Source organism: Stylophora pistillata, chromosome 14, assembly GCF_964205215.1.
Source record: "Stylophora pistillata chromosome 14, jaStyPist1.2, whole genome shotgun sequence".
Taxonomy (NCBI): Eukaryota; Metazoa; Cnidaria; class Anthozoa; order Scleractinia; family Pocilloporidae; genus Stylophora; species Stylophora pistillata.
Window position 1 is genome coordinate 21,699,542 of NC_142532.1, and position 12,500 is coordinate 21,712,041.

At 37.5% G+C, this 12,500-nt stretch overlaps 2 protein-coding genes across 4 annotated transcripts in view; one reads left to right on the forward strand and one right to left on the reverse strand.

Moving 5' to 3' along the window:
- Positions 1-7,778, reverse strand: part of LOC111336909 (cap-specific mRNA (nucleoside-2'-O-)-methyltransferase 1) — a 23,204-nt gene extending 15,426 nt beyond the window's left edge. The window contains exons 1-8 of one of the 3 annotated variants that reach the window (XM_022943080.2): positions 7,447-7,778; positions 7,058-7,147; positions 5,397-5,482; positions 4,329-4,487; positions 3,889-4,044; positions 3,569-3,661; positions 3,103-3,174; positions 1-9 (exon numbers count right to left, since the gene is read on the reverse strand). The exon at positions 1-9 is cut by the window's left edge and continues 86 nt beyond it. In XM_022943080.2, coding sequence (XP_022798815.2) covers positions 1-9; positions 3,103-3,174; positions 3,569-3,661; positions 3,889-4,044; positions 4,329-4,487; positions 5,397-5,482; positions 7,058-7,147; positions 7,447-7,531 — 750 coding nt within the window. In that variant the 5' untranslated portion in view covers positions 7,532-7,778. Of the gene's footprint in view, positions 10-3,102; positions 3,175-3,568; positions 3,662-3,888; positions 4,045-4,328; positions 4,488-5,396; positions 5,483-6,091; positions 6,114-7,057; positions 7,148-7,446 lie in introns of those variants that run through there. The other 2 variants (XM_088745408.1, XM_088745409.1) reach the window with 2 other exon arrangements.
- An 82-nt stretch (positions 7,779-7,860) lies between these two features.
- LOC111336922 (uncharacterized) overlaps positions 7,861-12,500 on the forward strand; it is a 5,001-nt gene continuing 361 nt past the window's right edge. Inside the window, exons 1-4 of the mRNA XM_022943101.2 lie at positions 7,861-8,063; positions 8,592-8,879; positions 10,413-10,481; positions 11,159-12,500. The exon at positions 11,159-12,500 is cut by the window's right edge and continues 361 nt beyond it. Coding sequence (XP_022798836.2) covers positions 7,968-8,063; positions 8,592-8,879; positions 10,413-10,481; positions 11,159-11,185 — 480 coding nt within the window. The 5' untranslated portion in view covers positions 7,861-7,967 and the 3' untranslated portion in view covers positions 11,186-12,500. The remainder of the gene's footprint in view (positions 8,064-8,591; positions 8,880-10,412; positions 10,482-11,158) is intronic.

The window sequence follows — 12,500 nt, forward strand, 5'->3', positions numbered from 1 at the left end:
AAAAACAGTCTGTAAACAGGATTTAATGACATGGTATAAATATTATGATGAGTAGCACGGTCACGCCACCATTACAAGGTCTGAAAATTATATTTACCCATATCTTCGCGAAAAATGTATGAACGCCCCTCAAACTTTACAGATAAACTGAGTAATAGTTCTTGTTTGATATGAAATCAATAACAAAATTCAAGCGATAAGTTTAGAACACGAATTAAAGTCAATTGTTTACAAAAAGCACGACATTTTGAGTGTAACGCGTAACATCGAATTTGCATACCAAGAGTAAAAACGTAATTTTTGTCCCTCAAAACGAATAAAAGCTTAAAATTTTATCATGCCTAATTATTGTATATAATACAAATAGACTTTTCACAAAATTTCATTGCTCTGTGCTTTTTATTGAGGCAGTAATAAGTACAAACTACAATATAAGTTCTTGTGTGTTGTCCTGTAACGCTGGATTATAAACAGACTTCACAGTTTACAGAATTCAGGCTTTTGGCGACCAGATTGACCTAAAAACAATAATAATTACATCTGAGAAAAGTTCATTCATTTTGCTTTAAGGCTCTGTGCAAGATAATAGCAAATCATGAAATGCTGGGAAAAATATAGCGATTTTGCATATCGGAAACAAATTTGTAACGAGTTTTGATTGCATAAATTCAACCATTACTTACCTATTTCGAAGCCGATAAATCAGCGTAGAGTAGTCCATCACCATATAGAGAACGACCAAATCAAAGTTCATTCTATCAGACTTCTAGATTCGTAAGAATTTACGAGCTTATATGAATTTTCGCCGAAGAAATGGTACAAAGAATGAATCGAAACATATTTTCTGCCTAATGTGTTGTTTATAGACGCTTTGCGATCATATTACATATTCAATTCGGACCAGAAACACTACAAGCCGCTCTCAAAATCGACCCAAATCATGGTCACAACGTACAAGAAACGACGAAGGCCAGCCTGTGCAGCCTTGCCTGATATGTTTGGGGGGGGGGATACGGATATTTTCAGGGTTTAAACAATAAAAGCACGTGGTATATTTAGCCGCGTGTCGACTAGCGTTACACTCGATTTCTCAATCACAATAATAGCAGCGTGCTTCAAAAATTAATCAAGCGATTCCGACAAATTATGGAAACAAAACCCCAATCAAGTGCTGAAAAGATGAAAAGATGGAGAGAACAAAAGGCTGAGAGAGAGAAAGCTACTGATAAAAGATACTACGAGAAAAAACGCCAACAGAAAATAGCCAAGGTGCGTGACAGCCGAGGTCAGAAAACTCACCGGCCGAACACTAGGGCACAAAACCTGAAAGCTGTTACGAAGAAACGAAAAAGGGAAGAAACATCAGCAGAAGAAGAAAGAAGACAAAAAATCAGAGAGCAAACTCGAAAAAGAGTACAAAATTTACGTGAAAAACGGCGAGCTGAATTGAGAGAAGCACATGAAGAGCATGCTACAAATGCCGCGGAGTATACGTGTTCAACCCCGCCTTCTAGTTCCGCTTTCCAAAACAGGATGGCAAAAGCCCGCGCCCTAAAGAAAACAACTCAAGTTCTGCCAAAAACACCACAGAAGAAAGCAGAACTTGTAGAAACAATATCCTCAAGTCCGCGCACTAAAAAGATTTTAGAAAAAAAAGGATTCATCAAAACACCAGAAGAAGCCAAGGAGACGACGGCATTACGCGCCCTTGCAGCAGATATCACCGAAGGTGTTCAGCAACTAAAGAAGAGTGGCTCAAAAGACAACAGAGCCGCTTATAGTGCCTTTAAAAGTCTTGCATTTGGAGAAAATGTATCCAAATGTCGAGCAAAAAAATCGCTCTCAAAGCTTGTGAAAGTTGGCCAAAAAAGTGTGCGCAATGCTGTGAAGGAAAGGGCAAAAATATTGGCTGGGGAGAGAAAGAGTTGGCTATATACAAAAAGACGAGTCCGGCGTGATGCCCTTTCGGAAGAAGATGGGAAGAAAATTTTTAGCTACTGGACGTACACAGCTAGTCGACCAACTGGAGACAAGAAAGATCTTGCTAAGCAACGTATTGGGAAGCTGGAATATGTCCATCACGCCAAAAATGTTTTGGAAAAAACACAGACTGAGGCATTTCTTGAGTTCCAGGAGTTGCATCCAGAAGTCAAAGTAAAGCAGAGGAAATTTGAAAGTCTTAAGCCATTTTTTGTAAGACAAGCAAAGGAGAGGGATAGAAGATCATGCCTTTGCAGAAAGCATGTAGAAACACAAATTGCCATGGTATATGCGGCCACTGTGCGCCATATTTGTGGAGACCTTCCTGTGAAGCGGAGAGCCCGGAAACCTGTATATAAGCTTCCTTTATTGGAAAATGAAGAAATAATTGCTTCACTTTAAGCAAAAATAACCTTAATTCAACTGTTTTCTAGTACACAATTAAGTTTATCATGATTTCACAACAAAATATTGAATTGTAATGATTTTGACACGCCTGCAATGCATTATGGGTAAACCAGAAAATCGCAATAAATACTTAAATAATGTAAATAATATCAATTTTTGAAATAATATGTGCAATGTACATAGATACACACTATTTCATTGAGTAATAGATGAGATATAAAGACAATGATATTTTTTGGCTGTGTTACACTAAATGGACAGGTGATTGTGCTACTCATCTATATAAATATTATAATGTGACAGCTGAGTCAGCATAGTATCCATCTCTACCTGTCCTTGGCGGGGATCTCAATAAAAGGAGTTACTGCCAACAGTTACCATCACATGCGACTCTAAGAGGTTCACCTCTACATGTCGTTTTAATTCCTTTCCAGGGTTTCCTGACTCATAGGAATGTCCTAACTCATAAAACTGTACTTAACCCCCTTAAAAATTCTTTTTTTTTTCAAATCAAGGATATAAAATCATTTATGTACTGTATTGTAAGTTAAAAGTTAGTACATCTGCATAAAGTCAGACACACAAGATTCACTCTTGCTCAACAAATTCTTTTTTTTACTGCCCCTCAATTTCAAGACTGAACAGAAGTCAGAATAAAGAGAGAATTAAATAAAAGTTTTTTCTTAATACTAAAATATGTCTGAGAAATTGTACCTTGCTCTCAAGAACCTCTGACAGAACCTCCTCACTGCAGAATTCTGTTTCATCGTCAATAAACAATTTTTTCTAGAAATTGGTTAAAAGCAAAAATGTTCAGTTATATACTCAGTTGACAATTAATAATCTTCACAATTCAATATTAATATAGCTCTTCACTATTGACTTGATGTAATTTGAAATGTTAAGTTCCTTCAACAAACAACTATATCTCAGGTAGCTGGACTGAATGAAAATTTGTTTTTCTGTGATGGTTTAATGTAAACATTTTTTGGCTGGGTAAATTATTATTATCTGGAAAATTCCATTTAAATTACTTCAGTTAACTATAAATTTACTTTTATCTTTACAACTTGTGTTCCAAGTCATCTTTAAAGAAACCCATGCAGTTAAAAAATTAGTCTGTGAACATTTTGTCTAATTTGCCATAAAAACAAGACATTGCACAACTTTGTAATTTTACCTTACTAACTCTAACCCAATCCTCCATCTCTTCTCGTGTTGGTGGTTGTCGGGGACATGATGGAATGCATGTCCTGGGTTCTACTATGACTACCTGAAAGAAAAACATTAATAAAAAATAACACTTGATAAAAATAAAATAGTAATAATAAGGATGAGAATAAAACAAACAATCAGAGGTAAAGATAGCAATACAACATGTTTCATGTGATAGCTGTAGAGAATACACTGTGGTTCTCAGAGCACATAAAATATGTCAACTGAAGAAAAAAAAAGAATTTCCCACAAGCCTGAGTGTTTCCATCACAAAATACTTCTTACCTCTTCTTCCTCTTGCCATGTAAAATCTTTGTCATCAAAACCTTCGACCCTGAATCCCAGACCACGCCTTCCACGCTGTTGTGAAGTCTCAATAATGTCAGATCTTCCTTGTCCGTATCTGCCGAGACCTCTACCCTGTTCAAAGCCCATGCTTTCCTTTGGAAGTAAACAACAGCAAAGAAAGTCATCTTTATGTTTATGTAGCAATTTCTACCTATTTAGGTTCCCATTGTCAGTAAGGAAATCTTGGCACCTAAATTTGCGATAAAATTTGCCTATTTACTAACAAAAGTGCAGAGTGTTTTTAATGCATTGTTACATCCAAATCTTCCAGTTTTGCATGTGCAAAAATCTTCCCAACTTTCCAACCCAGTCATCATGTATCACAGAGAGATGAATGAGATTCATTACTGGTCTAACACATTTGAATTTGTTCATACCATTTGCTTTTGAGCAAAGGTACTGTAGCCAGATCCTGGTTGAGGGGTACTGCTCATCTCATCTTTAACAGGAAGTCTTTCCTTCCTGTCCACTAAAAGCTCAGATTTTCCCTGTTCTGACTTTCCAAGACCAAACTCTTGCTTGAAACCCATTCTCTCCTAAAAAAAAAAATAACAATTGCATACAGTTGTAGGTGATTGTTCTGTTTCAATTTTGGTTTTCTAAAACAAGCAGCAAATGCTCATGAGAGAGAAACACTCCATTGCAAAAATGTTGACACCTAAAAAGCAAGACCCATGAATGATAAGACCTAGGTAACCACTTTATGGGAAATGTTCACACAGTTACATAATCAGTTCTTTGATTTTCCATTAATCATGGAAAGCCTAATTGTTAAATGATCATAATTCTTTTCTTTCAAAAAAACGTGCATGGCTTCCATCATTAACCATTTGCAACTAATAGTGATTATCATGTACAGGTGTATAATGCGCCAAATATTCAAAGGTTTCAACATGATCTTCCCCCTCCTGGTAACCCAAGTATTTGACTGTTGCCTGTCCCCAAGGTGAGGAACTTGAACTGGAGGTGTCAAGTCTTTCGGGCAGAATACAAGTATACTGAAATGTCAAGAGTTGAAAGTCACCCTCACTTATTTTTCCATTTACAAAAATTTGGGTGAAGCATTTGAACACAAAGTTTTACCCCCGGGGTTGTGAATTTGAACAAACTGAAAGTTCAAATGTATGGGGGGGGGGGGGGGGGGAAGGGGAAGAATGTTAAAGCTTTGAATTGATCAACCTATAAAGCTATTGGGTCTCATCATTCATTGCTAATGCTTTTAGGTGTCAACATTTGTGCAATCAAGTGCATAAACCTTTTGAAAATGAACCAAATCCTGAAAATTTTGCTAGATCTTCTCCCAAAAACTCACATTTTCAGACAGAAAGGTACTTTATACCTCATTTACAGCATTGCTTCATCTGATAAACATTACATTACAAGTCAACCAAGAAGTTAAAGTTCTAGTTTTAGGTGCAAAATAAAATAAATGTAAATATTCTTACCATCTGTTTTTTGACAACATCACTGGTGTGGAAGTTTGCATATGATGGTGAAGAAACCTCCTCATCTGAATCACTGCTAGAGAGATCTGAGAACAAATAACAATTCAATGATTGAATGTACTTCACTTCTAACAATTATCTAATAGGCATTAGTCCTAACGGCAATTGTCTTAGTATCACCTTTTCTTGCAGCTTACCAAGATTGAAAACATTTCTTTTATAACGTGACACAATTACTGGTGTTCCAGCAGTTTTCATTGTGGTCTAAGGATTAAAAACACTTAACACAACCACTACAAATTCATTGTGCAAATTGAATTTGTTATTCCATGTGTCAAATATGAAATTGGCAAACAATCTATTCAATATAGAGGACCAACAATTTGGACATTTCTTAATAGATTAATTAATATAAATGAGTCGATGAGCAAAGACAAATTCAAGCAAATTTTGCGAAGATTTTCCAAGGACATTAATAATTTCTCATTTAAAGCTTCTATGATAGCTAATAAACACAATAACTATGTATATTTTTTACTTGTTTTTATTTATACATTTTACATCATCCTACTTTTATTTTATATAATTTATTTTAGGCAGGTCCACATCAGCTTTTTGCCGCATTTGTATTTACTTAACCTGCTTTACTAAAATTAAAAAAAAAAAAAAAAACCAGACATGATCAAAAATCTCACCCTAAAGGAGAAAAGCCAATTGGCTTTTTACAAGCATGGTTATAGGGAGTTGGACTGGGTACTATCAAGAAACAAATCCTGTAGATAATTAGAACCCCAGACTTTGCGATGGAGGGTCTACCCTTCACTACACTCAACCATGGTGCCAAAAGTTCTTAATCTATCCAAAAGTTTGTCATTAAATAAATACAATTTAAATGTGAAGCCTCTAGTAGTTTAAACATATACTCGAAGAGAGAAAATTAATAGTATTGCAAGGGCGAAGCCAGGGGGGTCCTGTGATCCCCCCCCCCCCCCGTAGGCCTTCTTTAGAGCAAACAACCTACAATATTCAGGTGGCGAAAATGCCATGACAATATCTTGGCCGTAAAAGCCATTGTTGAAAAGCCCACTTTTTTAAAATTTGTTTTTTTTTTAAGTAGTTTCGTCAACGGCTCTTGTATTTAGTTAATATGGACCTTCATGCCATGATAATATGACTGAGCCCACTGATAAACGTGGGACAGCAGCGGTATAAATGGTGCGTAGCCTCTGTGAGCCCTCTCCCCTTGAAAAATCCTGGCTACACCCCTGTGTTGTCCTCCTTTATGAAAGGGCTGCCAAAGATTAACAGTCTTACTCGCCAGGAGGAATGCTGGGAATAACAGGCCAGGAGACCTCATTGGTTCTCTATTCTTAGGCTGCTCCCTCTGTATTCTCCCCTGATTCATTCAACAGAAACACTTAGATTTGCTTTGGTCTTTGCAAGACTCCTTAGATTGTACCATTTCGTAGCACAACCATAAAATATATGGGATTGAATTGTGTTGTAACATTCATTGATCTTCAAAGACTGCTGACCAGGCAGACCTCAGTGGCCCTGTTGTTTGTAGTTTGTCAAACTTACTTTACCTAAATGAGGAGTGTGTTATTGATTATATGTAAAGACTATCCTATTCTTTCAGCCCTCTCTATTTTATTACTTACTTTTTTCTTTTTTGAAAAACTTGATCCCACCTGGACCTGGATCTTCATTTTTGCATTTAGACATCCAGGATTTTTCCTTAGAATTCTCACCTAATTCATTCAACAGAAACACTGGGATTAGCTTTGGTCATTGGAAGACCTCTAGGATTGTTTCATTTCGTAGCCCATCATTTCCGTCTCATTGAATTTTGTTGTAACACTCATTGCTCTTCAAAGACTGCAGACCAAGTGGAACTCAGTGGCCCTGTTTTCTGTGGTTGCTTAAACTTGCTTTACCTAAATAAGGGGTGCGCTATCGATATTATGTAAATTAAAGATCGCCAGCGTGAAATTCATTATTATCACAGATTTCTTAGCCCTCTCATTTTCAAAATACAGGTTATACTTACTTTGTTCTTTTTTGAAATACTTGATCCCACCTAGACCTGGATCTTCACTTTTGCGTTTAGACATTCTGGATTTCCCTTCAAACATTCACCACAAGGTTACAAAATAATCCTGCGACTATTCACATACACACTGAAGCCGGAAGTGATCTCAGAACAGTTTTAGCTTATTCAAGCTAAAATTTTGTTTCTAATGATGAGGTAAGAGGTGAAATGTAGAATTTTCTTCATTCTCAGGCATCACAAAAACCATCGACTTGAGTTGTTCGAGTTTTTCTGAATGAAAACTACAGATAAATTTCAAACAGGTTTCGAAATCGATAACTGGCCGCCATATTTTTGCCTAAATGCTTGAGGTGGACTGGAGAGGAAATTAATAATTTGTTTTCTTCATATATGTTGCACTGAATGATCTCTTTAGAGCAACGATCATGCATCAGGCTTTGGGACGCGGAACTTGGACGGTTTGTAAACAAAGCATTTGAAAAGTGATACAAATTGAGTTTCCTTTGAACTATCTGAACATGGAAGTAGAACTTTCTCCTGGTGTAGTGAATTCTTGCAACGTTGCGAGAAAGCGACAAGCGGCTCAAGAGAGTGGTTCAGAAACACGATTGAAGGTAAATTTTACGTTGGTGGATAGCTACAACACGTGTTTTGAGAATCTTTTTTCTGTTTTAATTTACTCAACTTTCGCTTTCAACATGTTTTTTTAAGTCATAGTAGTGCCATTTGCTGTGAAAAATGGCAAAATATTGCAGGTTTCAGAAGCATTTTAACGTTAACTGCATGAAAGGGATCAAGTCATTGATTTAATTTTTTCCTTCGAGATTTTTCCTTCGATCCCACAAGAAAATCGATCGAAGGAGATCGAAAGACCTCCTAAGGTAAATTAACCCTTAAAACCAGAAGGGTGACCAACATCTAACTCCTCCTTACAGTAATACTGCTTAATCCTTCATTAGGATCTAGAGAATAAAGAATATGATCGCTAACCTAAAAAGCTTTGATTGTTAAACAAGTCCTTCTAGTCAGCACCAAAGGAAACGTGTGGAAAAGAGTATGGAGACTATGAATGTTAGAGTGTAAGGGGTTTATCTGATTCACAACCACTTTAAAAATATTATTGATCTCTGCTATTACTTTAGAAGCGACCATGTCTTGAAGACTGTTGTTGGAGTCTGGAAAATGCCTGCAATGTGGAATCAGAGAACAGATCATTAAGTTACACACAGCCCGTGGTTATTTCACATCAACGACCTGATGATAATTGTTCTTCATCATTTTATCCTGACACTGCTACATGCAATGGACACAGCCACAAAGACATCAACTGTAACTTAGTGAATCAAGAAAATCAATTTCAGGAAATGGACATTTCATATGAATCAACAACAACAACAAGAAGTAGAGAACTCCATCAGCAGACCTTTCCTGTGAGTGAATTTGTTTTTTGTTTGTTTTTTTTTTAAGGGCAAACATGCTCTAAAAGCCATGAAATTTTTCCCTTTCTCATTAAAAGGTATGTGTATTACACATCTATTGACTGTCATGTCATTTTATCCCTGCAAATAGATGTAGTGTTATGGTTACAAATGACCTGTTAGTTTTTAGTAAAGGCTGATAGTTTCTAAAGAAACTGTTTGGGGCTGCGTCAGTGGGGGTAACGAAATAATTTGAATATATCAACAAAGTTGAAATGGTAAATTGGCCACCGTTACGATTATAAAAGCTGACGTTTTGAGCATTAGCCCTTCGTCGGAGCGAACAGGGGAATTGTGGGTTGTTTAAAAAAGGGCAGAAAAAGGAGCTACGTGATTGGTGAGAACATGGCAATGAGAAAAACACGAATGAATTAGTGGAATGAAAAGCGTTTGTTGATCCCTGTGGGATTTAGACTGCCGGTTTGAAAGATGAGCTTTTGTTCAAGAGTTTTACGGCTTTCCGTGCTACCTAAGTGTAAGGAAAGACCGCAGATTGCCATATGTTGCTTAGAATGATTAGGTAAATTAAAATGTCTACCGACTGGTTTCGATGTGTCCTTGTCATTCCTTTCCACGTCACGAAGGTGTTCTCGGAATCGGTCACCTACTCTTCTGCCTGTTTCTGGAATGACCAACTTCAGAAGTTCTTTTCAGACTAATGACCAACCAGGCACTTTTTAATGCGCTCGTGCATGATGTAAAAGGTGTCCTTTCATTCACAGCACTGAGAAAATATCGGGACCCAAATGATCCATTAAGATCACTGATCACTTCACGTGCACCTCCGCCAATGTAATCTATTGCATAACTTGCACTTATTGCAAAAAGATTTACATCGGCGAAACAGGCAGAAGACTAGGTGACTGATTCCAAGAACACCTTTGCGACATGGAGAGGAATGACAAAGACACATCGAAACCAGTCGCCAGACATTTTAATTTACCTAACCATTCTAAGCAACACATGGCAAACTGCGGTCTTTCCTTACACTTAGGTAGCACGGAAAGCCGGAAAACTCTTGAACAAAAGCTCACCTTTCAAACCAGCAGTCTAAATCCCGCAGGTATCAACGAACGCTTTTCATTCCACTAATCGTGTTTTTCTCGTTGCCATGTTCCCACCAATCACATAGCTCCTTTTTCTGCCTTTAAAAGCACACACAACCTGCAATTCCCCTATTCGCTCTGACAAAGGGCTAACGCTCGAAACGTCAGCTTTTATAATCGTAACGGTGGCCAATTTACCATTTCAACTTTGTTAGTTTTTAGATGCACTTGAAAAATTCTCCATCAAAGTTACTTTGCCTGTTTGGTTGATGTAATCTTCAGTTAGGTTTGTTCACATTTTGAACCCAATAAACTCTGGGGTTTGTTTCTTATCATAGCCAATCAAATTGTGAGATTTACAATTGTAGGTACTGGTGATTTGATTGGCTCAGAACCTTGGAAAACCAAAGGATAAATATTCTGCGGGCTTCTTTTGTAGGTCCCATCGTTATTAGCTCAATATGATTCATCCTCAGCATCTTGCTTGCGTTGCTTGAGAGGAGAACCGGTAGGTCTTTTTAAGTTTGATTTCCATCCTATAATGAATCATTTTACAGTTGTCCACTCAGTAACAAGCCTTTGATTTGGAGTGAGGCTGAAGGTAATCTTGTTGTGAGATAGAGATCATCATTACACGACTCGGGCAGTCAGAGGGCCAATAACTAAAATCAACCAATCAAAATGGTCTATTGCCAGTCAATATTCGTCGGAGCTCCGATGAAGGGCTAACGCTCGAAACGTCAACTTTTGTAATCGCTGCGGTGGCCAATTTACCATTTCAACTTTGTTCATATATCCAAAACACTTTCATAAATGGCTGCCGGATTAATATTCTTTTGTTTAAATTTAAATTAGCCCTTCTGGCCTCACTTGTGATAATGTATTCTTTTGAATTTTGTACTGGAGAATGAGGCCAGAAGGGCTAATTTAAACTTAAACAAAAGAATATTAATCTGGCAGCCATTTATGAAAGTGGTCAATTAGATAACTGAGATAAACATTTATCGGTTTTGATGGTTTTGTATGTGGTTTTTCATTTTTTTTTCCAATTTTTTGGCAGTTTAATGCGGTTTTGGATGTTTTTTCCTACGGTTTTGTTGTTTCTAATAGACTCCAATGCCCTCCTCTTCTTTGGTGTTGTCACCAACTGATAATTACTACTTACTGTTTTTGTTTATTTAACAGGGACACATCAACCACCTGACCATTTGATTTGCAGTCTTACAAGTGTTTTGTTTACTTTGATAATCACATGTACAAAGAAAATTGCAATTTTAACTATCTTATGTATATTTTCATGTAATTACTTGTCTTAAATGACTGTCTAGTTTTACTCAGTGCAAGACAATTTTTCTGTAAATAAAACAGACATCCATGATTAAATCCAAAATCGAAAATTAGCCATGGTGTCCAAATTCAAAAATCGGCCAAGTGTCCAAGATCGAAAATCAGCCACTGGTGTCCAAAATCCCAAATCAGCCTTAAGTGTCCGAAATTAAAAATCGGCCACTAGTGTTCAAAATCGGAAATCAGTCACTGGTGTTCAAAATCTAAAATTGGCCACTAGTGCCCTAATTCTAAAATTGGCCACTAGTGTCCAAAATTGGAAATCAGCCATTAGCGTTCGAAATTAAAAGTCGGCCACTAGTGTCCAACATCCCAATTCAGCCACTAGTCTCCAAAATCAGAAATTGCCACTAGTGTTCAAAATCTGAAATCAGCCACTAGTGTCCAAATTTGGAAATCAGCCACTGGTGTCCAACATCTCAAATCAGCCACTAGTGTCAAAAATCAGCCAATAGTGTCCATTTCAGAAATCAGCCACATGTCCAAAATCGGAAAATGGCCACCAGTGTCCAAAATCCCAAATCAGCCACTAGTGTCCAAGTTTCGAAATTGGCCACTGGTGTCCATAATCCACAATCAACCACTAGTGTCCAAAATCAGAATTCAGCCACCACACCCTCTCCTGGGAAGAGCACATTGAGACCCTGTGTAAAAAACTCAACAGCCGCATCACCTTGCTACGCAGAATTCAACCATATCTTACCCAGGTGGGGTCCCTACACTATTATAATGCCTGCATTCATAGCCGGCTTGTTTACTGCTCTGCTGTCTGGGGTACCTGCTCTCAAACACTTCTCCTCGTCCTCCTTCGTTCTAAAAAACGTGCTGCCAGAATAATACTTCAAGCCGACCGTTCTACTCCATCCGTCTCGTTATTTTCTACACTCCACTGGATTCCTGTTTGCGACATTATTAAGTACAAAAAACTCCAGCTACTATTTTCTATTCTTGTTAATTCTGAAGCCCCTTTATGTCTTAAAGAGAATTCTCCTTTGTATCTGCAAACAGTGCTCATATGACCAGAGGTGCTGCATCGGGAAACTTAGTGGTCCCTCAGCCCCGAACAAACTCCGGCAAGTGCATGTTCTCCTTTGTAGCTGCTATTCTTTTCGATGCACTACCTCTTGAGGTCAAACAGCTTGTAAGAACTCCTCCTGTTTCGCCTAATGCTCCTATTTCT